We start from the raw sequence: 26767 nt of genomic DNA on the forward strand, positions 1-26767 counted from the left end.
TTTTTCTAAGACTAAGTTTTGGGGTTTTTTTAATTTGGTTTTCTTTTCAGTCCACCATATCACATACATTCATTCCCAACAACCAGTTTAGTTTAGATTACTTAGACCTTTTAAGGAGCTACACAATGCCATTTGTTTCTATGATGTTTAGGGAACTCGACATAGAAAAGAGTAGTTTGGAGTTATTCAGTGCTCTGTGTTAAAATCAAGGTAAAAAATTAGGACTTTCTGTTTTCTGGTTTTGAGCTCCAAACTGCAACATCATCATAATGCTGTTTTCTAACAAATATTATAAAATTTTCAAACATTAATCATGTCTGTATCTGTATAAATGTTTTAATTGAAGTTGGACTTTTGTTTTTTTTAGGCTCTCAGTCTTTTTACCAGGAACACAATGATGATATTTTGTGCCTCACTGTAAATCAGCACCCCAAGTTTACCAACATAGTGGCAACTGGCCAAGTAGGTATGTTTGTATTTTTGTAAAAAGAAATTAACATAAGAGCATGCAATTAGGGCCTTGTGAGTTCACGATAAATCACAAAAATATTTGATTATGCTATCTCCGTTTGTATGAGTGTTACTCAGTTACCTGTCCTCTTTATTTGTTTCTTTGAGTGTAATTTAATAAAGTTGGAAAAAAAAAACATTTAGGCATGAAAGATGTTTAAGCTTATCTTTTGTTTGGAGTGTTATCAAAAGTATTTTTGTAGAAGTCTTAAGCCCCATGAAATTAGTCTGGTTTTATTTAACTATTAGCTTGTGTTAGGCCTTCCAAAGAAGCTTAATTGAGCTGTTCTTTGCTTCTATATGGACTGACCTCAGAATTCTTAAAATAGATGTCAATTTATGTAGGTTTTATCTCATTAGACAGATTCGTAGTATCTGCTTGGTGCTTTGATAATAAATAGTCATAATATTCTAGGCAGAACTAAAACTCTAATGGTGTTTTCCTACAGATAAATTTAGATTTAGGGGGGAAATATATAGGTTTCCTAGTAATATTAAAATTGATCTATGAATTAATGAGTTTTTTAAAAAAAGACAGTAAAATTTTAAAAATCCACTGTACATCTGCATAGCTGAACTAATACTGCTGTTTCTAAATTTTGCAGAACAGTGTAATTTTTATAGTCCCATAACCCAATTGCACTTTTCATACCTTCAGTTGTTTTTCAGCAGATTCAAATCCCCATTTTTTTCCTTAATGCATAGAATACCAAAAAACTTTGTTATTTTAGCCAGAATAGGCTTTTTTCTTCCCACTGTAGGTTTGGTTTGGATGTTTCATTTAAATATGGTCAGTATTTCAGAGTTTATTATCTGCTCCCCTGTGTCTTTTGGATATTTAGATACATGTCTCATAAACATTGACTCATTGATAGTAGTAACAGTTTAGCTAAAATAGCTTTATTTCTTGGTGAATTTCTTGTCTCACAACAATTTAAAGAAATCATTAACAGAAATTATTTAAATTGAAAAAATTATCAGCAGATTTTTGCCTATAGTGTGATTGAAAAGAACATTTGCAGGAATTACAGACCTTTCATTGTCTTTAGGAAATTGCTTTTTCAGTGTATTTCTTAATACACTGTTAAGGCCTGTTTGCCTTTCCATATGATAGAATATATAGGAGGAATGTAGGCATAATGTGAAAAATTGTTCTTTGCGTGGATTTTCTTCAGTGTTCATCTCACCTGAGAAGAAATACACGACCCTTAATGCTTTTTTATTTCATAATCATTTCTACATCAACTAGCAGTAGAACAATTGTAAGTGTTTTGTAACATGGATTAAGGCATACAAATCAGGAGCAGATGACACTTAAACTGCAAAACATAGTTTTAAGGAGAGAATTAAATCTGAAAAATGAGCCGTAAACAAAGTATCTTCAAACTACACTTATTTTTAGATTCTGAACAGATGTTAAGGAGTACATTCTCCATAAAGAACATACTTAACTGCTGCTACTTTTCCTAGTGATATGACTGGCACAAACATGGCTTCACCATTGTGATTTAAATCTTCAAGAGATTTACAGAAATGTTATTTCAAGTATTTTTAAACTGTAATGCTGTTGTGCAGAGTCTCGGTAATACTTCCCAGTACCTGAAACTTTATAATCCTGGTTTCTCAATGCTCCTATAGAAGAACATTGGTTTTATTTGCCATTTGTCAAGATCAGACTCAAGCATTCTCCTTCTTAGGAGAACAACAATGAGCATTTTTTTTTTCAGTTCATTTGTTAAAATATCAGTAGCAGGTAAAATGTGGGTTTTATTTAGTTTGGCAGAGAGAGACCTAACATACACCAAAACTAGACTTTTGTGTTGGAACTCGAAATGGAAAACAAAATAAATTCATTCTGTGAATTTTTATTTCTGGTGTGACCACCTTTTATCAGTAATTGTTCATCTTTAACACTAAAAGCAGTATTGGTGGTGCTGCAATGCAGAGAGATGACATCAAGGTGTATGTTAAGGAATTACACTAAATGTGCCATATATTTTCTTTAGCACTTATCTTACTTCTGGTCTAATTATTTTTCTGCTGCTTTTCCATTACAGGAGACTCAGCAGATATGTCAGGTAAGGGAAATAAAATTTTAACATCTTCAGGTGTAGTTAGCTTATCTAGTAGCTGTCTACAGCTTTATAGGACGTAAATTCATTTTTAGTTTATTAAAACCCTGTATCAGTGATATTACCATCAGCACTGAATATAAACCACAGCAGCTCAGCAAATTGTAAATATAGAAACAATTAAAATGTTAGAACACACTTAAAAACTACTTTCGTTGTAACATATTACCTTCTTGCTGTCCAGTGATTAGTGAGTTCTAATCCATACTGCTACTCTAGATTCCTATGTGCTCTTGCAGGTTTTATGGACATGTTGGGGCTGACAATTAACATTTATTTTAGACACTCAATTGAATATAATTTTTAATATGCATTTCTAAAGTAAATTTCATTGAGGAGGCCTAGGTGACTGAGTGAAAAAACCAATCACCTTTCACGTTTATGTATGATTGTCATGCAGCTATTACCACTGATTCAAAATGCTTGGTATGACATCAATTTAATTTTTTCTGCATCATTCTGGGTCTTTGACAGTTTGACAGTCTTGACTGAGCTATTTCTTATTAATATGTTGTTTTTTCAACTGTAATCTTAAAAATTCATCACCATCATGTATGAGTGAGTTCATTGTTGAGTAGCCATAATTGTCCTGTGACACATCTTCAGAGATGCATAAACGTGTGTTCATTTGTACCTAGAAAGTATAATAATCTTCATGAGGATCTAAAGCCTGTTCTGTGAAGAACAAATGTACTATGGCATTTTTAATGTGTGTCAACTTCTTTTAAATACGCCAAATTGTGCTTGCTCTAAGGATGGGAGGAAGAATATAGGTACATTTTCCCACAATTTTAAACCGTATAAAAGAAGGAATGATGATATGGTTGTTTATATCAAAGAACATCTCTAGTCCTGCATATAATGCCTGGAGACTTTCCCTCTCTCACTTGCCTTCTTCCTACTGCAACTTCAGTTTGAGCTTGTGTATATTACTAAATTCTGTTGCCACTGCCTGAAACCAACACTTTATTTTTTTTTCTTCTTCTTTATGGAACCAAGAGTCTGGAATCCAAGCTGCTGCCTGCCTTCATTAGAAAGTTGTGTAGTTTCAGTTAAAATTTATCTGTGGCTATTTGGCACCTTTCTTATTGACAACTTTTGCTTTTCTAGTTTCAGTTTTCTGTTGCCTACAGTGATGTAGGGGTTCTTGAAACAGTAGTGTTTGTAACAGGCTGGAAGGGCAAAGTAAGTTTGATAATGACTTGGTTTAGACTTCCTTCACATTACTGAAGCTATTTTTTGTCTGGCTAGCCTATGGTAGCTTTATCTAACTTCTCCCAGAAGGAGATGATATATTAAAAAATCCCTCATGTGAGAGTGGATGTTGAGCAGCTGGAATACTTCACAGGAGGACTTTTAGAGGGAAACCATCAAGTAGGAGGACTCGAGAGTCCACATTCTCCATCCTGCAAATCTGAAAGATTTTGTCAGTTCTTATTCATGGAATCTAGGTGACAGTTTCTGTTTGCCACCCAAAATAAAAATTTTGGCCAAGGTTATAGAGGAGGTGCACAGGAAGAACCTGTTCAGAGCCATAATAAAGCTTTCTCTTTCCTCAACTTTCCATAAGGACAGCAAGGTGTTTACTTAGAATCTTGAGACATGCCAGTTGTTGCCAACCCCTTTCCTCTTTCTCCCCTCTCCTCTCTCCCCTCTCCCCTCTCCCCTCTCCTCTCTCCTCTCTCCCCTCTCCTCTCTCCTCTCTCCCCTCTCCTCTCTCCCCTCTCCCCTCTCCTCTCTCCTCTCTCCTCTCTCCTCTCTCCTCTCTCCTCTCTCCTCTCTCCTCTCTCCTCTCTCCTCTCTCCTCTCTCCTCTCTCCTCTCTCCTCTCTCCTCTCTCCTCTCTCCTCTCTCCTCTCTCCTCTCTCCTCTCTCCTCTCTCCTCTCTCCTCTCTCCTCTCTCCTCTTTCCTCTCCTGTTTTGGAACAGCTCTGAAATTGTGCACAAAAACTTAGTTTAATGTGTCTAAAATTTTACCTAGGTCCCTGTGCCTACTTTTTCCAGTCATGTGTGCCTTTGAGGGACTAGATTGATCTGATTAGTAACACAAAGCATGGAGCTGAAATAGATTCTAGTTTATGTGAATCTGGGTCTATGACAATAACCAGTAATTGCCAGAGTTTACATTCAGATTTATTAGAGATCAGAAGTAAAGAAATTTGAGAGAGAATCTTAATGTCCTGGAAATGGCCCAGGTGCTATTCAGAGATTGCAAAGTGGACATGGATGCCATATCTTTGGAGAAGGCATTGCATTTGGAAAAAAAAATAGCTGTCATCATAACAGAAATAATCACGTGTATTAGTAGCATGGAAAGATGGTTCTTACTGAACGAACTTTCAGTCTAGACAATGCAAACTAAATTAAATACCTTAGTTCTTCTGCATCAGTAAGCAAGCTGATTATTCAGGCGATGTTCTAAGAGAGCATGCATTTCAGACAGATGGCCATTTTGTAAAAAAGGAGATTTTGGTCTTGCACTGTAAACTAATTTCTCTGTTGCTGTCAGTTGTCCAAAAGCCCCTGTAGAAATTACTTTCTTGATGATCTGCTCAATATCTATGAAGGTTTTTGAGTTAGCATGCTGACCTGAGTTTTACTAGGAGAAAAACAGGAGAAGACAACTTGCTTTCAGAGCTTCTGCTGTGCTTCAGAAGTCCGCTAACAGGTTAAGCAAAGTTTTCATCTCCAGTAGTGTAATGATGCTAACTTCTTAGTCCTACTCAATGATCCTGTTTGCTGTAAATTGGTTTCCAAAGGGAGGCTAAAATCTCCTTTCTTTTTTATTTTTCTTTTTTTTTCCATCTGACCAGAACACTTTTTTGTCTTACTAAAAAATATTAACTGCTTCAATAAGCAAACCATTAGACATTTTCAAAGCATATGCTAATTACCTGGTTTTGTATTTGTGTAGCTACAGCTCCTTCTATTCATGTGTGGGATGCAATGAACAAACAGACGCTGTCGGTGCTGCGGTGCTACCACTCCAAGGGCGTTTGCTCAGTTAGTTTCAGTGCCACTGGCAAACTGCTGCTCTCCGTCGGGCTGGACCCCGAACACACTATTACCATTTGGAAGTGGCAGGAAGGTAGGAAAGTGATTGTTTTTGAAGGATGTGTTTATATTGTTAGAGTTATGTTGGCTTGAGTCAAGAGCAATTGTAACGTAAAAATATCAGGAGATCAAAAATGATTACAATGAATGCTGTGCAATATGCACTGTACAAGAGGAGGTAAAATAAATGTAGTAACTACTAGTAACTACATTCTAGTAACTACTAAATATATCTCCTTTGGAACTGTTGTGTGAAGATCAAGATAGTTCACTGATTTCCAGTTAGAATAATTAAAGAAAATTGTAGTCTTCATCCTTTGTTTTTTCAGTCATTTCTTTGCTTCTTGGTAAAACTTTTTATAAAAACTTTTTTGCTCCCATAAGAAATGTTCTGTTCTTCTCTGTTCTTATTCTTCTTTAAAGTCTGATTACTGACTAGGTGGTTGCACTTCTAAAATTATCCCCCCAAAATTGCAAATTGCAGAAATGTGATGGGTACAGATCCTCTATGCAGCTATGTAATTGGCGTCCTAAGCTGTACTACATGTTTTCAGATTGGCTTTGATCTGAGTTCAGGATTTAGGCTAAAGCGACTCAGTCTGCTCCCTTCCTCACCTCCTTTCTGTTTGGCAAAGCCATGCCCAGGTTATGAAACTGATTCTCTAGCCTTAAGGGTTTATTTCCTCTCCCTTTGGAGTTTTCCATTGATCAACTAGTATAAGTCAGAAGTTTAAAGATCAGCTATAAGGTTAATAAAAAGTTGATCCTTCACAGCTTGTCTGCTAGATCCTGTGGAGCTGGATGTGATGTCAACTGTGCATTTGTACAGTCATGGGCAGGATGAAGGGTGTGTGGGAAGAGCCCAGGCAGCAATTCACTGCTGTGTCAGGCAGGACGTGCCTGTGCTCGTTCCTAAGAGTTGATACAGATTCAATACGGCAGCCACAGGTCCAGATCAAGGAATCTTCATATGGGTCAAAATGTCTGATTTTAACACCTCTGAAGCGACTGGAAAAGCATTACCTGTGAATCTAAGACTGTATGTAGCAAAGTCAGTTTCTGCATTTTCTGCAGAAAAAATTAAGTTTTCTAACTGGAGAAAATTTGCAGAGAAGCCATTCATTAGTCTCTTGTAATTTGTCCAGAGTTTGGGATTTTCAGAGGAGTCATAGGAATTTAAGAGGAAATTGAAATTTACTTGGATCTGAGATCCTAACTCTTTTATACTTCTGAGGAAGTTGGAAATTGTAAGTAGATGGCACCTTCATTAGGTACTACACTTTGCTACTGGGTCTTATTAAATGATCTGTTTTTTTAAACTTCATCTTAGTTTAGTTTTAATTTAGGAGTAGTTTGTGCTTTTCTTCTTGATCTGTGTGGTCTTGGATCACTCATCATTCTCCGTAATTTTCATTTATTTTTTTAACCATAAATGTCTGTTTTTCTCAGTGAAGTCAAAATGTCAATTTTCTTTCTGCCAGGTGCCAAAATTGCCAGCCGAGCTGGTCATAACCAGCGTATATTTGTAGCAGAATTCAGACCAGATTCAGATACCCAGTTTGTTTCTGTGGGAGTAAAACATGTGAGGTTCTGGACACTGGCTGGAAGGGCTCTTCTCAGTAAAAAAGGGCTGCTGAGCTCCATAGAAGATGCTCGAATGCAAACAATGCTGTCTGTAGCTTTTGGAGCGGTATGTACCTTAACAAACTATTTTAAAATACATACAAACAAAATTGTTCTTACTCTTCTGCCTTTGTTCAGTTCAATTAGACTTTTCCAACATGCTAATGAGTATGTCAGGTTTTTTATTAAACTCAGTTTAGCATTTCTAATATATGCCTGCTAGTTAGAACTAGTAGCAGCTTTCTTTAGAACAAAAAAATAATATGGATTTGTATGCTTTAAAAAGAAACAAACGTAGGTGCTTTGGAGTGATAATACGCTGCTTGGCATTTAATATAGGTAAAACAAAGCTGACTCCAGACCGTAGGAACCAGACAGTAGAAATGAGTCTAATTTTACACCCACCTGGGAGTGATTTTATTATAACCGGTATGCGTTACTTCTGAGTGATCTGAAAGCAGCGTTGTCCTGGGGCATTCATGAACGTCTATGACTTAGACGACGACAGCAGGGTTTTGTTTTGCATTGGGTTTTGTTTGACAGATGCAGACCTCATTGCTAAGTTCCACGCTTTGCCATTTCAGGAGTTGCTCTGTATGAGCAGATAGCCACAGATTTCTCTGGCGAAGTGGTGCCTCTTTCCTATTGCGTGCATCACTGTCCTGCTTGCTGATCTGCCTGTTGGGTTCAGACTGAACTTACACTATTGACTTTGATTTTTGAAACTGTAACTGGCCTGGAGTATCATTTTTCATGAGACCATCTCTTTTCGAGAGTGGTGTCTCTCTCTCAGGTGCATCTGATTTAAGAGGAAGTCCTACAAAGCAACAAGATACCTTACCCAATGCTGACTGTTAGAGATGCGCAGCCCAGGCATGAGCCTGGTTTGAGAAACCTCTGTGAACTTTCTTGTGGATAGACAGATTCTTAGCGCGAGAATGAGAGTGTATGCTGAATGTCCTGGAGGATGGAATGGGGTTGTTTGAGGATGCAGAGCTTGCAGAGGTTTTGGAAAAAGCTGTGTAAACTGGATAAAGCCGAACCTGGCGTGTTCCCTGTACTTCTTGTAGGGAGCATTTCTGGGAGTGCTTTTCTTCCTTTATTTTGACTCAGAAGGAGCTAGTTGAGATGCTCCTAAACAAGAATTACAAACAGACCAACAGCTGTGATCTGCTCCCAAGTTCATTTCCAGTCCTCTTTTATTTACTTATTTATTAGGCCACCCTCTCACACACCCCTTTAAAAAAAGGATGTAGAACATCAACCCACCTCAATCAAGGAGGGTGTTCTTGCTAAAACTATGCATGAGTACTGGTACTCTGAAATGCTACAGATGATACTGAATTTTAGGATTGTTCACAGAAGTTACTAAACCAATTTTGCTCAATAACCAGTTCCTGCTGGTTTTAAATATATCCTAATAAATTGCCCTTAAATTTCAGAGGTAAGTTAATTTATTTTTATTACCTTTCAAAAACAAGCAGAAGAACAACAGGCAGCTTTTAGTTCTGAGTTAAGTCAAACGGTTTTCTTCATGAACTAATAGTGTAGTCAAGTGAGTATGTTCAGCTAGCAACAAAATGGCTGCAGGCATGATGTACATAGCAAGGGAGTGCAAATTGTCTGTTTATGTGAAATGGCTGAAACCATAGATAAACTTATGGCTGAAGCTTACGTCATTGCATTTGTTTTTGGTGTGCAAAGCCTATTAGCTACAAGAACACACATTTCAGACTTCCAGAGACAATAGTTGCTCGTTGTTCTGTCCCTACAGGTTCTTATTATCGCTTCCACAATTTCCTCTTCTACAACAGCAAATAAAAGCAATCTAGCCTAAATGCAAATGGTGATGATCTTTATTTCTGAATGTTTTTCTGCCTGCCTCACTCAGAATCAGATGATGAGCTTATTTTTCCCCTTTTCAGAATAACTTGACATTTACAGGTACTATCAGTGGAGATGTTTGTGTTTGGAAAGATCACGTGTTGATACGAATTGTGGCCAAAGCTCACAATGGACCTGTTTTCACAATGTATACCACATTGAGAGATGGTTTGATCGTTACAGGAGGCAAAGAAAGACCGTGAGTCTTCTTTTTTCCTTTTTCTGCATACACATATTAAAAATGGTTTGGATTCATGCCATCTAACACCTAGGCCGTTGAGACATCAAAGCCAGAAGAGCAGTTGTTATTGGATCCCTAAATAGGTGGTAGGAAAAAAAGTAGACACCGCCTCCAAAGTGCAGGTAAGCCCCCATGAGCTTCAAGTACCTATTTTTTTTTCCATTGATTGATTGTAAGAGAAAACCTCCTACAGTTGCTCAGATCCTGGCCTGTGTGCCTTCCTTAAGTACCTAAAGTCAAGGGAGATGAATCAGAATCTAAATGCTGTACAAGTAGTTCTTCATAATTATAACTTCTAGACTACAATCATCTTTCTAAATCACACGTGCAAGCTTCTTCAGGCATTTTATGATGACTTGACATTATTTTGGTTAAAAATAATAGACAAGTGTAAAATAATTTATGTGAATGGATTATCAATTAAATTGCATTATCAGTTATGCTGCATATTACATCATACAGGTAATGTTCTTCAGGTACAAATACACAATTATCCAAGAGCTGGTACAGTTCTCTCTCCTTAATCTGAAAAGGGCTGAAGTGTTGTAGTCAAAAGTAATCTTGAAATCACATTATCGTGTTACTAAATTGTTCAATGGTATTTATCACTACAGTAATATTTTGAGAGAAGGCAAAAACATTTAGTTTGAAATATAACTAAGCATTAAAAAGTTACCTCATCCGATTACTTCCTTTTCTGAAGTTGAACTGAGGTTGCTAATGTAAGTAATTTGCACAATTGTGACTAGATAAATGGATGATAAGTAACATAACAGCAGAATGGACAGCTTCTTTTAAAGGAAGGATCTGTTTAGTTATGATGGCAGAGGCAAACTGTCTTCTCTCACATCTAAGGTGTAGCAAAATCCTTTGTTTCTGGGCTTGTAAGCAAAATATCTCTTCAAGCGTTTTAATTTTTTTCTTACAGCCTTGCTAATGATAAAAAAAAAAATCATGCTTCAGCTGCAATCTAAATCTGCAATCCATCTGTTGGCATGATAGTGCCCCATTTTGCAGGACACAGGCCACTTACCTCCTTTTCCTTAAACAGTCCTTAAAGATCCTGGTTGATATAAAGATCCAGCTCAAAACTTATTAATTCCTGTGCTTGAAAAATTTTCTTCTACTATTTATAAAACATCACTGTGATTTTATTGGCAGAAAGTTCTCTATACCCTTTAGCTTCAGAGCCTCTTAACAATTAGTGTTTGACATGAAAGAAATAGTAGCGAGTAACAGTAAGAAACAATAATTCATCTTTTGTGGGAAAATGGCAGTATTGAAAGTATACAAAATGAATTCTACATTTAGGAAAATTGCATGTTTGCTTCTGTCTGGCATTCTTAATTGCAGTTCAACGCCTCTTTTGATAAAATCTTTTTGCTGAGTATGAAGACCAACCATATGTCAAACAGTGCTATTTGGAAGCAAAGAATATTGCATTGGAAGGACTGGAAATTTATAATTCATTACAGTTCTTTTAGTAATAATAGTACAAAAGCAGTAATTGTGTTTAAACTTTATGGAGTTCTGTGTCAGGGTTTGTTCAGTAATCAAAGTTGTAACACTGGCAGGTCAGTATTGTGGGATGTGATATTTTATTTTGGGGGAGATTCTTTTCTCTTTTAAGACAGTAAAAACACGTCCCAGCTCAACTAGAAATACCAGTTTTATTTATAACTGTTTCATTAAACATTATCTCCTTTTTAGAAACTTCTTTTATTTGAATGTGCTCTTTACTGAAATACCAGCTCTATTGAAAGTGGAAAAAGGGAAATACTTAGTGCTTTCATGATTCTTACTTACTAGTTGGGTATTTTGTGCAATTAACATTGTGTGATTTTTCTCCTGTATCTTTGTCATTTATTTCACAGTAGTAAAATACATCTTTCCTGTTTCCCTCAACTATATTTTGATAATCTCTGCCTGTTTTTATAGTCAGATGGCAGTTTGCTCACACACTTAAGTGTTCCTTTGACTAGACAAATTGCCTAAGAGCTCCTAATTCAGAATAAGCTTAGCAGTGACCCTCTTTCAACTGGTTCTGTAAAGCAGTACAATGAGGACTTTGAATCAGTATTTCTTGCTTAGTTTGGAGGCTCAGCATGTTAACATCACCTGTTCAGTAAAAACAAATTGAAACTTTAATGATTTAAAATATACTATAGTATCTCCTTTACATTACATTAAATAATATAGTCCTTTCATACATTGTCTTTTTTGTGCCAGCCATTATACTCATGGTTTTTCCTGATTTCTTCATAGTTCAAAAGAAGGAGGAGCAGTTAAACTTTGGGATCAAGAGCTGAAACGATGTCGTGCCTTCAGACTAGAGACAGGACAAATGACGGACTGTGTTCGCTCTGTTTGTAGAGGCAAGGTAAAGCAATCATGTCGTTAAAATAAAGCTTATAATTTGTGGAGTGATCTATAGCATTAAATATATGACAAATTGCTTCCTCTTTCTCTTATACAGCAGAAAAAAAATCTACTTTGTGAGATCATAGTCTTACTTAAGGCATTATCTATGTATTTTTTAATTAAAAACTAAGGATTTATATTTTCACACTTCAAATATCTGACTTACAAGCAATAACTCAACTAGCATAATGATTTGTATACAGCTTTGTACTTCAATAAATTGTAGAGGAGTTTAAAAATAAATTATCTTTGATTATTGATTACTTGAGCTCAGCAAACCTTCTTCACGGAACTATAGCTTTGGATTATATCTTCATTACTGTTCATCGCACGTAGTTAATGTATTATATCAGAGATAATTCTTTCACTGTTGTTCAAGGGGAAAATTCTCGTTGGGACAAGAAATGCCGAAATAATTGAAGTTGGAGAGAAAAATGCTGCATGTAACATTCTAATTAATGGTCATATGGATGGACCAATCTGGGGCCTTGCAACGCATCCTTCCAGAGACTTTTTCCTTTCTGCTGCAGAGGATGGCACAGTGAGACTCTGGGATATTGCTGAAAAGGTAAGTGTTGGAGAAAAGTTGTTGTTTAGGAATAAAATGGAGTGGTGTTGAGGACTTGAAAATTGTTTTTTAATGTGTTTGGAGACTAAGGCATCAGATGGTGGCAAACTGTTAGCATAAGGTAGTTTTGAAATACGGACAAATAGAAACATTTACTCTTCTGGGTTTTTATTTCTTCACAGAAGATGCTGAACAAAGTCAGCTTAGGCCACGCAGCTCGTACTGTTTGTTACAGCCCAGAAGGTGACATGGTAGCTATTGGCATGAAAAATGGAGAATTTATTATCTTGCTCGTGACGTCTTTAAAAATTTGGGGGAAAAAAAGGGACAGAAGATCAGCGATTCAAGATATCAGGTCAGAAAATACAATACCTTTGTCTGTTGTAGTATTCTTTTGATGTTTAAAAATACAACTTTATGTTCTGAGGAGCATTGCAATGATATTTTAGAGAGCTGGAATCAATGAGTGAATTCCTACTCTGACAGTAGGAATAAAAAGGAAGGAGGTACATGAAGATGAGCGACAGCAATCAGTCAAAAAACAGGTGGTACCATAGGGGGAGCATCAGATGCTATTGCCAAGGATTTGTTAAAAATGCAGGGTGAGTGGAGAAGTAAATGGACAATAGGGAGAGACCATCGTGATCAGGGGGCTGATGAGAAGGTGTGAAAAGGAGCAGGGTGAGATGCTGTGTAGGAGGTAAAATGAGATCAGAACTTTATAGGTGAAGACTAGATTGTGAGAGATGGTGGAAATGTCTGTCTGACAGTTTGCCCTTTGTTGGGTTTTGTTAGAAAGGAGTTAGCAGAAGTAAAATTTTGTTTCTTCTCAGTGGAGGACAAGACTGTTCCTTCCATGAGATAGATAGATGGTGATGGCTGTTGCACAATATGTCTCAGAGATAATTGAAATAAAGAAACTTTTCTAGTAACACAAAAAGGGCTGCGAGGAATCTGCTCAGCTCAGGAAGCTACTAACCAGAAAGGAAAACTGGAGGAAAGAAACCACTGTGCAAAGATACATTGGGCAGATGAAGGCTTTGATTTAACATCTTTTTATTGAGTACATTTCATCTAGAAGGTCTGGCTTTTCTTCATTTACAGCGTTTTATTTTTCTAGTTTGTAGCCTTGTAAGTACAGTGTAAGAGAGTCAAAGTTGTTGGGCTGTTGAGATGATAATGAGATCAGATAATGCACAGAGTTATTCCAGAGTTGTTCCCAGTTCACTTATATGTGACAGCTGTACCAAAATTATTGCCGCCTTCTACTGCATATCCGTTCCCTGAAATTTTTGTTTCAAAAGTTATTTTGCTTATCAGACAAAATACTCTGCCTCCTTCTTTAATTCTGGATAGCAGATAACTTGAAATGCAAATTTATCTGTGCTCCTCAAATATTAGAATCTGTTGTAAGTGCCAACATGTGTTCATAAACCCTTTTATCTGTTCAGGTTTAGCCCAGATTCTCGTTACTTAGCAGTCGGCTCCAGTGAGAATGCAGTGGATTTTTATGATCTGACGTTGGGTCCCACACTGAATCGAGTCAGCTATTGCAAAGATATCCCAAGTTTTGTGATTCAGATGGACTTCTCTGCAGATAGCTCTTATCTCCAGGTATCAGTCATTAATTGTTCAAGATGCAGAGTGGAAGATGCACTCGTGACAGATACTCTGCACGTATTCTCCTTTGGCACCTGCTACATTTTGTAAGGAAAGGTTGCAGTAGTAGGTTACTGTCACTAGACCGTGACTTTGTTGTAGTGAGAAGTGGATGATGAAAATGTTTATTCTTCGTACTAAACACAAGAAATAAGCATAGAAATGAGAAACAGATTTCAAAATCACTGTAATGTGTCTCCCTGCGTTTTAACCTCTGTGATGCTGATGGGCCATGTTAAAAGAGGAAGGAATGCAGACTGTCATTCTGTTCTTCACATCCCTGACCAGAACGGCAGCATCACACATCGTTTCGGTGACAGCCTTCGTGGAGCAGCACCAAAATCGTGGTGTTACACCTCCCAGCCACAGGGCTCAAGACATTTCTTAAAATCAAAATAGAGTAGGCATACTTCTATTTCTATATTTTGTTCACATCTGAGAGGAGGAGTAAGCTTCTTTCACTGCCAAATCAACATCTACAGGCTGAGATAAATACATGTGTTTCAGCTTTTTAAAATTTAAGATTTCTTACACTTTCTCACTGTTGCTTTATGTTTGTATGTAGTTTTGAGAATTTTCAACTCATTGAGCAAGTTTTATTAATAGTTAAGTTACTTGTAGACTAGGAGATAAGGATCAAGAAAGTGCTTTCCAAAGCCCTTTAGAATTGTATTTTCATCCTTTCAAACAAGTTCATGTATTTTAAATTCTCTGTGGTCATCTCGAAGGTCTCTACTGGGTCTTACAAAAGGCAAGTCTATGAAGTGCCTTCAGGAAAACAGCTTGTGGACCAGGCTGTGATCGACAGAATAACATGGGCTACTTGGACAAGGTAAATGATTCACACATTTACACCTGTTAAAACACTTCCAGAGAAGCGCCTACTGTTTAAAAGCATATTTCTTCCCTTCATTCAGACAGATATATTTGCTTTTAACACACTCGCCTGCTCTGGCAACAGATCAGGTAAGTACGGTACAGCAAAAGAAAGCACATAGCAGATTCCCTCAGTAGAACATGAGCTGGTTGACCGGTGAGGACATCTGATAAAAACTGATGTCTCTGATGTGTGCCTTTCTATCCACCATGGATCTCTGGTTTCATATCTCTTACAACCTCTGTTATTTTCATTGTGCTGCACGATTTACCTGGAATACTGCTCTATTTACTTCAAAATAGCAATTTGGGGATAAGAGTACAGGGAAAATTAAAACATATCAAAATAGTAAACTACAACACAAGAGTGTGGTAATACAAATTTTATTTACAGTATTAGGCTAATGGTATCTGTGTATTAAAGTTGTTATTAACATTTGCATATTAAAAGGTATACAAAAGTACTTTTAAATACCTTAAAGTTATTATTATGTTTCATTCAAAACAGTCTTAGAAATTACATGAAGAATGATACCATATTTTATTTTTATTTCATGTTTAAATAATGTATTTTATATTCTGTGCGAATTTTATTTTCTGTGCCTTATTTCAGGCCACTTTGCCTGCTTTCAATTTTTGTCCTCTGAATAGCACCCTTGGACAAAAAATGAGAATAAATACATGAAAATTTTCCACATATGAACCACTTTAACCAGTAATAATTGTGACTATTTGCTGCAGGACACACTAAAACTGGAAGCTTTTCAGAGCACTCTGAAAAACGTGTTTTGCTAGCATTCTGTTTTCTGTTTGGGTAATGCATTTTTTTCACCTCTTTGATATGAAAACAAGAAACTTGTGTTTTCTGACCCAATTCAGTATATCTGAAACAAATCATTCCTTTTTGAATGTAGTGTACTGTGCTCTGATTTGGGGGGAAAGAATCACAGAAAAATTCCCAAATAATTCACCTACTAACAAATGAGAAAGTTCTTGTTTCTGTGCATTCTTGGAAGTATGCATTTACATTTTAAGCAGAGCTGAATAAAAAGCAACTTTTCACAAAGATTTCCAAAGGAATTTTCTTATAAATGTTTTGTTTGAAATCTTAGGATAATTATTTTCTCTGTTTAGGACAATTTCTCTCTATCTGATTATAGTGAAAAATCTTCACCGGGCTCAAGGAAACTTTTATTCTAACTGATATGAAAATGTTACAGAATCAACAAAACATAGTTATAATAAGAATGTACATATTTTAATTTTCCAAAAGCTGGAACGTACTCATGTAATGCTTATGCTATACTATTCAACTTTTTATTGTCCTTTCTTTATTCAATTTTTGGCAAATGCCTTACTGGACAATATGAGGACTATTGATTTCACCTCTGCTTCTTAGTGTTGTCCTGGGCCAAGTTATTGTGGGAATTACGTCACCGAATCAGTGTCAGAGGCACTTACGGAATGATATAAAACTTAAATACAGAATAAAACCTATATGAGATGCATATGTGCAAGAATAAAATGTAAAAATTACATTTTTATAAAACTGGTTACAATATGAGGGCTGCAGAGTATTGCCTTACTCTATTGTTTTTGCTGTAGTTTTCAAGAGTCTCTCACTGTTCTGTTTCAGTGTTCTAGGGGACGAAGTCATTGGAATCTGGTCCAGGCATGCTGAAAAAGCTGATGTGAACTGTGCCTGTGTCTCTCACTCGGGAATCAATCTTGTAACAGGCGATGATTTTGGAATGGTCAAACTGTTCGACTTTCCGTGTCCTGAAAAATTTGTAAGAACTTGTTTTTGCATCATTACAACAAGTAGTGTTGATATTATGTTCTTGAATTGTATTTCTAGAAGACATAGGATGAAAATATTTTCTCTAAATTTGTAGCTTTTAATGAGTCTGTGTAACTTTAGCTCTGCAGTCTGAGAAGTGTGCTTCACCTCAGAGTTTTCCTACCTTTTTGTGCAATAGCTCCCACTATACGCTTCTGTAGATGTTAATACTGTCTGCCAGTCTGAATTTGCATAGTGCCTTCATACTGAAAATCTCAAAGCCCTTAGTTTTATTTGTCCACATCTCCAATCTCCATTTGACAGGTGAGGAACACAGCTGGCAATTTTAGTCCCATCTGTGTGTTTCCATGGATGAAGAGTTTACAGATTTTTCACTAACACTAGCACTGTTAATTTTCAAGATTTGAGACTGCAAACTGCTTACAGACTTGTAATGACAATAATTTTTGCAGTGTTAGGAAATCTACACAAAATGTAGGAGTTAATCATGTGACAAGACATATTTCATTTTATTGCGTTAGCTTGAGTATTGTTCCCAATTTGCAGGTTCCGTCTCATTTGGTGACAATTTATTCTGCGTTGCAGCTTAATAGTAGTTCCCCTTCAGGAGATCTTGCATGTTTGAAAAAGCTGTCTAATATTCTGAATGATATAAATCAGTGATGCAATAAAAAGGTAGATAAAGACACGCATGCCATGTTTGATTTATGAGGACACAGAGTATTTCAACTCTCTCATTTTATTGTTGTTTTGGTTTTGTTTTGTTTCATTTTTGCTTTGTTTAATTTTTTGTTTATTTTTTTTCAGGCAAAACACAAACGATTTTTAGGTCACTCTGCCCACTTAACTAATATTCGATTTACAAGTGGAGATAGATACGTGGTCAGTGCTGGAGGGGATGACTGCAGGTATGTATCCTTTCCATTACTGTCAAAAAGTACACAGCAGTGGACAGTCCATAACAGTATAAATATAAAGCCCAAGTTCAGAGTCTTCAACTTTTGTGTGCTTGCTTTTCTGTTTGTATAGAAAGAAATGGATATCTGCAATAAAATAAATAGCCCAGATATTAACATGAGCAGTTAAGATTTAAAAAATTAGAATATGTTTACATCTGTATTCAGAGCATCTTATTTGTAACTGATTTTTTTTCTTTTGACTGTATTAGCCATTTCTTTTAACAACATTGTAGTATTTTATATCTCATATTTAATATCTTTCTGAAAACACAGCTTATTTGTTTGGAAATGTGTGCATATGCCTCATTGAGAGAGACATGGAGATTTGCGAAGGGGACACTGCATGAAGTACCAGGCATGGAATACCCAGGACTGCAATGTGACATTCTGCTGTGCCCTGCATGCGTAAGGAATGGTGCTGATCCCAGAGACAGAGCAACCTGTCTCTGAATGACAAGTACCTGGAGCCTGTCTGGAGGACGGACTGCAACAAATACAATGAGGCTGTTAGGGTTGCCTCAGTATCGGATAATCCGGGTTTGTATTTCACTCACTGCCAGATGTTGAAAATGAAATACGCAGATAAAAGAAAGAAGTGAATTGTTAATCAATGTACAGTTTCACGGTAAGATCCTAGGGTTTTAATCAAAAGATGCTATTTCTGACTTAGTGCTGTACATTGATCTATTTTCAGCATGAATGTTTCTCCTTTAAGTTTTGAGGTCTCAGTATCACTGAAAAAAATAAAAAAGAGTATTCCATATTTTACTACTGAAAGAAATCATATATATTAACACTTAAATATATAGTATTTTAATAAATCTTTAATTATTCTAATGGAAATTTCTATGGTCAAAAGGAACCATCATCTGGTGAAGCAGAAGATAAGAGAGCTGATTCCTTAGGACTTCGATATTTCTGTATTTAGAGGCCTGGGTCACAGTCATGTCTGGTGAAAGCTGTTTGATATGCATGATCTTCATGGCTAATTTAGTGTTTTTGTTGCACTTAAACATTAAATTAGTTCTGTGAGCAAAAATAGATTTGCTCTCTTTGCGAGTGCCTTGCCCACAACCTAGAAGTCTAACTCCAATTTTTGCCTTGTGAATAAAAGTATTCTCAGTGGAAGAGAGATCATTGCTGTGTTACTTGACTGGGCTGTTAGCCTCTGTGCTGGAAATGTGGACTAGGGTGAGGATTTTCTAGTCTTCATAATCGATAAAGCTTGGGATGCCACCAGTTGCAAAAATAGAATTTCATAGCAATATGAATTGATTTTATTTTCTCAGCATCATAGGGGGGATTCAGAGAGAATATAAACTTTCCAAACATTATATTTTGTACATTTGAACTTTTTAACACAGTTAGGACTAGCTGGGAGAGGTCTCTATTCAGTTTTATGTCACTATTGTAAAAAAATGGCCAATCATATGCTTCTTTAAATGGACCTGCTGTCACCTCTAGTGTAAGTGCATTTATTCTATCCTGGAACATAACTGAGGCTCTAAGTTGAAAAATCATTTCAGTGATAATGAAAACCTGAACAAAGCTGTGTTTGGGGTACAAGTGAGGAAGATTTCATCAGCTGTTTGTCTAAATATGTAATAGGGATGCATTGCAGACCAAACCTGGTTTTTAATCAGTGCAGTTAATTTTCATGCAACATAGAACAGAAGTCACTAATTGTCAGCATTACTCTCATAATGACATTCTGCTGTGAACGTAAAGCTCGTTTTCTCCATGCAAGCCAGCACTGCTTTAACGATTGCGTTTGTTTAGGTCCCTCAGTAGGCTTTGATATTATTCTACCCTTGCCTTCTCTTATGCTAGATAAAACTAAAACAGAAATAAATCTCATCTCTTCTTGTAAGCATCTTGTGTGCATGCTGGTTATAGAGGGAATGGAAGGGCTTCTGTGTAGAAAAGGGGTAGAAAAGTTAATGAGCCAGACTGCCGTGCTCTCTAGGTGCAAAAATGCTTGTTATATGCTATACAGAGCTAGTTACCCAATGGTCTTAGATAATATATTTTATATATAAAGGTCTAACAAATGTTTATTTTAAAGAAGCTGACGAACTAAAAAATTATGATGTTTCTCAGGGTGATGGTTCTTAGCAAAGTCTTGCCAGTCATGCAGCTGCTGTTTGACAGGGCCACAGACTCTGTGGATTTGCTCATGAGCGTATGGGGAGATCTTGCTGGTAACATTTTTTACTTTAGGGGAATTGCAGTTGAGAATTGAGACTAGACCTGATCTGTCTCATAACCTTGTTGCCTGCCTACCTATTTTATATGAAAGTTAGTATCTGGCATTTAAATCTCATCTATGCCAGCGGAATCAGTTGCAGAACACTGTTCCATAGCTGTGGTTCTATCCCTTATTAAACACATCTGTGCAGAACTTCTTGACTTGAAGTAATACTTGTCCTGCCTCTATTTTAAAGTTGCCTTTTGTTGGTGTAAGTTGGGTGTCTTTTAAGAGCTCCCTCGTAGTCCTTCCTACTCAGATTGCCAGGTCAAAGTCCAAGTTTTTCTGCCTCTTTGAGTTTTCCCCTCAAAATCCCAGTTTTGGCATCTCCCAGCCTGATAATCTCCTGTAGGCCTTCCCCCAGTGAAAGAGCTGTGTGGACTATTATGAGGTTTGTTCCTCGGATCCCTGTCGCTGGCCATGTCCTCCTCTCCTGCCACCCCTTCGTTAACGCTGTGCCTCTCCATGGATGATTAGTCCATTGGTGCTTTTGCCCCGAGGAGCTCGAAGTCCGCGCCAGCGGGGCCGCCCCAGCGGGAGCTGCAGTGGGGCTGCCCGGGGGGCGCGGGGCTGGCGGCTGCAGCAGGACACTGAGCATCCAGCTGCTCCTCCCAACCTCTCCCCTGCTGTGAGGTGTGGGGATGGCAGCTGGAAGCTGAGGAGCTCTTGCAGAACAAAACTACCAGCCTTGTTCTTCCTACAACAGCCAGCACTGGTAGCGTTTTCCCTGGCAAACTGCTCAGTGGTCAGCCAGCTGGGAATAGTCATGGAAGCTGGGCAGTGAGTGGAGCCTCAGGTGCTGCTTTCTTCCTGAGGACAGTTTGTAGCACATTTTGTAGGACAAGCTGCAGTTCTGTCCTGAAGAGAACAGCTGGCTGTAAGCATGATTAACAACGGCAGCTTTTTGGTCTTTTGGTCTTTATGCATGCGATGGTGCTTGGTACTGTGCCTCATTTGCTGTTTACACAAAATGCTACTGTAGTCATTTCCTAATTGTTGCCAGCCGTGCTTGAAGCACGTGTAGATGGAACAGGCTGCCGGTTTCCGTAGGCGGTGGGAGCTGCTGGCTGGTTGCTCAGCAGAGAAGTCAGGATGACATAACCCTGTAGGACAGGTCAGGGAAGAAGCTGGAATGTGGAGGGACTGATGTCAGCCTTTTGTTTGGAAGAATCAGAGAGAAGAGTGGGCAGGAGGACTCTGAAGCTGGAGAAAGCCTTTTCTGTGGTTATATAGGCCCAAGGAAGGGGAAGCAAAAGTTCTTTGTATAATTTCATCACTCATAGTGAATGATTTAATTCTCTAGCTTTATTGTCTTTCTAACTCTTCCTGGCTAGCGACAAACATATATTTAGGCTTTTTAAAGTCAGCAACATTTTTTGTAATAAAAGAAATAAACCAGAGAACCAGTTCAATAAAAGCAAAATAACATTTCGCCTGAAAAAAAAAAAAGCCCCCTTGAAAGCTGTTTATGTCTGCTTAGAAAAAAGAGAATGAGAGAAGGAAAATCCAGCTCATAGGAGTGAACAAAAATTAAAAATGAACACATTTAGAACTGAAAATTGCTGTAGTGTAGGAACTGAGGAACACAGTTGAGATTAGGACAGACAGAACAAATTAGCCAAACATATTGAATCACCGAGGCTTGAAATCTTAATTTTTCTCATTCTTAAGGAGGCAGTTGTTATAAATGACTTTCTGATCTTGATAGGGAAGGCAAGAGATGGTGTAAAACTAAAGATTAGGAAAGCATTTTAGAAAATTAAGGCTACTTCATCACTTCTGTTGACAGCTGAAGGAAAGCACACATTCCAAGTAATTTCTGACTTTGCTCAGTATCAGCATTTCAATATTAGCAAGATTCATTTCAGAATAACTCTCGACTTCATACCGGTCAGGTTAATGCTCACCTGGAATTGAACCAAATACAATCCCTACACATTTCCTTCTTTCATTAGCAGTGTCACAGATGTGACAAGCCTTAATCTTTAAAGATTTTGTCTTTAAATTCTGCAGACAGGGAAATAAGATGGCAAGTCACAAAATAAATTGCCACATCAGTGATTTTAACATCATTAGCTGTATTGCAATTGCGTACTCTTTTGTTCTCACAGGTTTCTTATGCCTCCTTGCCACCTTCTCTGTTTTCCCTGAGTTTATAGCACCATTCAATTTTTGCTCATGTGGACAGATCCGCGAGCTTGCTGAAGCCTGCTGTGCTTTCTTCACACCAGTCCCTGGGGTGTGTGACACCAAGCCTGTCCCCTTGGTTGTCTCCAGCTTCTGCTCTTCAGTTAACTTTGATTTCAGACTTAGACTCTGCATATCTCATTTCAGAAAAAAAAAAAAATAGTTGTAGGTGTATAATATGCATAAAAGCCACAATAGGTTTCTTTGCCAAAATGATTAATAAGTAATTAAAAATTAGTAGGTGGGTAGAACAGGTGACCACTTACCATCCCCTTCTGAGATCAGCAACAGCACACAGTCGTAACCTTCATCTGGTCTTTTGGTAACTGATAAACCAGCAATTCACTTTTTCTTTGGGAAAAAGAAAAAACAAAAGGCATGGAACAAGTGTTCTCTTTTCCCTGCTGGTGTAAAACAAAACAACAGAAACTGTGAGGTCTGAGCACGGTGAAATAGGCAACTCTCATAAGTTCCACTTCTTTTTGAAAGGATGGAACACAGGATGGAGGAAACAGTAACAGGAAACCTCTAAATATAACTTGGAGAAAAGGAGGAAGAAAGGAGAACAGAGGAAAAGAGAGGAAGGAAAGCTCCTCACCAGAGCCCCAGTGGGGTGCTGAGTGGGGGATCCATACTGGCAGACACTGTGTTCCCATGGGCCGTGTTCGGGGAGAGGAGAGGTTGAGGAGAGGCTGCGGGCAGCTCCGCTTGCTCTGGGAACGCTGTTGTGGGTTCTTCCCAGGCCGGTACCCAGCGGGCAGCCCCTCCGCGCTGGTACAGCAGGTAACGCCGAGATCCGCTGCTGCAGCACAGGCGTGTCGGTAACAAGGGAAACACTGTAAATATAAAAATGCTGTGTGGTACTGAGGGGTCAGGTAAAGTTTAAGGATGTATTTTAAAATGCTACTCATCTTTCCCACATAAACCAAGCATGGATTTTTTTTTTAATAAGCCTCTTCTGATTTATCCATATTTCAGCTTCCTGTGCAACTGGGCCTAAATGTGTTCTTTAAACAAAAAATATTAAACCAAAAAATACTCTACTTCAGGAAACTCTCCATAACCAAGCAGTATCAATTACTGCCTCTTTCCTTTCTTTCGTTCTGAAACATTATTCACCAGTTCTTCCCAAATGTGCTCAACATTTAAGATGACAGACATTAAAGCTTCGGCCTGTATTTGTTCCGTTTAACTGGAGGTGTGATGGACACAGGTATCTGCAGAGGGAATTCAGATAATACGTGAGCAGGATTTTCCTTCCTTGCTTCCTTCCCTTAGGCCTCCAAATGTGGGTGTAGTAAAGCCAGGGACAGTGGATGTAACGTAAGCCTATGACTTTGTATGAGTAGAAATAAATTAGTGAACTTCTTGATTTTATCCCCTAAGAAACAAGTACAAAATAAGGAAATAATTGACCCAACGTAAACTTTATGTTAAAAAAATTCGCAACTCGTTACAGATGCTGCTCAAACCACTGAACCAGGCTTTTATCTGTAGTAATTCTTGGTAAGAAACAAAATCTGTGCAGAAATAGCTGGACTGATGCTTCTCCACCTGCCAGAGGACAGCAGAGTTTGGGACATGAGGGACTGTGTGTTCCTGTCACTCGATGTGTTTGGATTTCTCTTCTAAAAGCCAAAATATGAGTTTCCTGAGTTTCTCTTGCTTGTTGTGGGATAACCTCAAGATGCTACAAAGTGATTTTGCCCTTACTAGTATGTCTTGCTCACCTTGAGCACAGATGTCATTTGAGAGCTCATTTAAAAACAAACAAACAAATAAAAATCCCAAACCAACCAAGCTCAAACTTTTTTTGTTCTTTCAAAGATATCCCCAGAATTATTGCCATATTTGTTCCAGTGACGCACAGTTGTGTCTGACCCACACCACTCTGCGTCTTTCAAAGCAAGCCGTTTGTACCTGTTTAACTGTTAGTGGTCCCCCCAGAACAGGTGTTTCAAACTACAGCATTAACGTTATTTGTGCTTTACCCATGTTTCGCAAGAGGAATTCTGCTTGCACAGGGGACAAGCGCTGCTGTCCCAGCCCTGCAGGAACTGTGGCTTTCGGAAAGCCGGTGCCATGCTTGGCTGGGCTCAGCGGGGCCGAGGCAGGAGGCGACTGCTTAAGGGAAAAAAATGTAGATTATTGAAGCAAGGGTTGTGTTGGTGGGTTCTCAGAAAGGGAGGTGGTAGGTCTGGTTTAGTTTCAGTCCTCTGCAGGTGTATAAGCCTTTTTGGGGGGGGGGTGGAAATCATGTAATACCCTCCAGTTATTCATTGATTAGCTTTTACCATTACTCTTTTCTTCCCACAGAAGCCCTTAACCCAAGTCCTCCCCTCCAAAATAAGTATCTTTTCAAATGTAGTAGCTGCGAGAGCTCAGCGAACTTCAACCACAGCCTCACTGTCACTACAGTGACTTCAATACGAAGCCAAAACGTTGCTGAAAATGGATTTCCTATTAACTTAGTTGCAGACTCTTGAGACTGGGGACGGGGAGGGATCTGTCCATGCCCAGCAGGTAAAAGTCGGGTGTTTATTCTTCCCAAGCAGCAAAGCAGTTAAATACCTTTTTCCAGCACTTAAAATCCGAGTATATGCGATGTTCAGCTGTGGAGCTGTAAAAGGTTCTTCCACAACTCCATGAATATTCTTTGGGAATTTAATGAATATACTTTCAAACAAAACTCCAAGCATGAACACAGGCACAAATTGCATGGAAAATTGTTTTCTGTACTTTTGTGAAATATAGGTGCTATTGGCGAGTACTTTCCACATTGCTGGTCTATTTTTCCTTTACTTGCAACTATTTATCATTGTGTTGTGCTTTTAGGTGCAAAATAGCTTTTTTTTGGTTTTGTCTTAGAGCAGTATCTGGTAACTATAAGCTTGTTTATGCTTTTTAGTTCAGTTATGCATATACAGCATATTACATTCAGTAATGGAAAAGCTGCATTACCAGTTTGTGAGGAAAGATAATGCATTTTTAATGTAAAATTTCACATAATACACTCAAGACCACAATGTTCACTTAAAATAATGTAACCATCTAAGTAATGCATTAGAACCATTCCCTTTAAAACACATGCACTTTTAGCTTTGTGGCTTGGTTTATTCACTATTTTCTTTAGCGGAGAAAAAGCAGGTTGCCTTGTGCTCAGAATTGTACAGTAGGCTCTAGAACATCAAAGCTGTTGAAATTCAGGAATGGAGGTGGTAGCAGTATTTTTCTGCCACCCTTACGGATTATTCTCATCTCACACTGAAAGGGAAAACAGCTTCGTGGTGGCAGCTGTTTCTGCAAGGGATGGCTAACGGAGGCGTTGGGAAACTCTATACAAAACATAATGTAATTTGCAGTCTTTCATCTGGAAACGCGTTTCAGCGTCGCTCCGCACAGCGCGAGCGCCCGCCCGCTCCTCCCTCCCTGCCAGGGCTCCTTAGAAAATATGATACTGTAGTTCTTTAAGCTTAAAATCCAGTTGTCTGTTCAGGTTTGTTGTGTTTCATTATGGAGTGTGTCAGATAATCCCTCTCACTTTAACCAGAAACAAAAAACAAAAGAAAAAAAAAAAAAAAGAAAAAAAGGGTATTTTAAACTAGTCCAAAGGTCTGGTCATGTGTTACTGTACTAAGGGTCCTGGTTTCTGTGTGTTCCATTTTGGTTTCCACCTTGAACATCTAATACCTGTAACAATGTTATATGTTTATTTAAAATATATATATATATATATATAAAATTATATGTCAGATTTTTGCATTAACTAAGTTTTTTTAAATTTGAATATAAACTTTGAGTACTTTATTTCAAAAAAAATTAAAAATACTTTCCTGGAGTGTTAAGTTTCAGAATTTAAGACTATATTTGTCAAATTTCAGTTTAAAATATGTAGCTAACTTTGTTTTCTGATAACGAATGTAAATATTTGTAAAAAGAAATTCTTTTGTATATTTTTGTGAAAATGTAGTTCCCCAAAAGATATGAAAGATTTAATAAAAAAGTGCATTTATGTTACTGCTCAACACTTCTCATCATTGTAATATGTCTTAACAGAGTTGTGGTCAGGTCCTGGGATCACAGGAACTTTCTCAGGTGAGATAATCAAAGTGAGCCCGGGCCCAGGTGCCCAGGACGAAAAGAGGATTCTTCCCAAGGAAACGCAGGGAGGTACTTTCTGTCCCCCTGGTATAAATGGAAAAGAAATGGTTTCAACTGTTTCAAGTGAAGTGGTATTTAATTTTGTAGGCTTTTAAAAAGCAGCACAGTATCATTAACTGTTTAATTTTTCTTGCTTATGAAGTGGTTTTGTTCCCTTGCCTTTGTTTTTCCTCTGTTTGAAAAAGTATCAGGGGTATGATAACGATTATGTGGAAGAAAATGCCCAAAAGACAAACCCTTTTCTCCCTTTTTCCCTGCGAGTAGATGAAGAGTTCCACGTCACACTTTGCCAACACCTCAGATCCGTTGTCTGCATTGTACCAACCACTCCCTGAACAAAAAATACTTCTGGTATGATCCAAAGACAGGAATAAGCTTTTTCTAAGACCTTTTGAGAACACACCTAATCTTAAGCAAGAGGCTTTACCCAAACAGAACACAAAA

General features: G+C 37.8%; 1 protein-coding gene across 2 annotated transcripts in view; it reads left to right on the plus strand.

Moving 5' to 3' along the window:
- EML5 (EMAP like 5) overlaps nucleotides 1–18037 on the plus strand; it is a gene marked incomplete at both ends in the record, with an annotated part of 112455 nt that extends 94418 nt beyond the window's left edge. For both annotated transcript variants that reach the window (XM_082058071.1, XM_082058072.1), the window contains 13 exons: nucleotides 368–466; nucleotides 2568–2588; nucleotides 5556–5729; nucleotides 7177–7385; nucleotides 9244–9401; nucleotides 11709–11823; nucleotides 12244–12432; nucleotides 12615–12787; nucleotides 13884–14046; nucleotides 14820–14923; nucleotides 16604–16757; nucleotides 17576–17676; nucleotides 18001–18037. In XM_082058071.1, coding sequence (XP_081914197.1) covers nucleotides 368–466; nucleotides 2568–2588; nucleotides 5556–5729; nucleotides 7177–7385; nucleotides 9244–9401; nucleotides 11709–11823; nucleotides 12244–12432; nucleotides 12615–12787; nucleotides 13884–14046; nucleotides 14820–14923; nucleotides 16604–16757; nucleotides 17576–17676; nucleotides 18001–18037 — 1697 coding nt within the window. The remainder of the gene's footprint in view (nucleotides 1–367; nucleotides 467–2567; nucleotides 2589–5555; nucleotides 5730–7176; nucleotides 7386–9243; nucleotides 9402–11708; nucleotides 11824–12243; nucleotides 12433–12614; nucleotides 12788–13883; nucleotides 14047–14819; nucleotides 14924–16603; nucleotides 16758–17575; nucleotides 17677–18000) is intronic.
- Nucleotides 18038–26767: the final 8730 nt, after the last annotated feature.

Source organism: Streptopelia decaocto, assembly GCF_964273445.1.
Source record: "Streptopelia decaocto genome assembly, chromosome: 7".
Classification (NCBI taxonomy): domain Eukaryota; kingdom Metazoa; phylum Chordata; class Aves; order Columbiformes; family Columbidae; genus Streptopelia; species Streptopelia decaocto.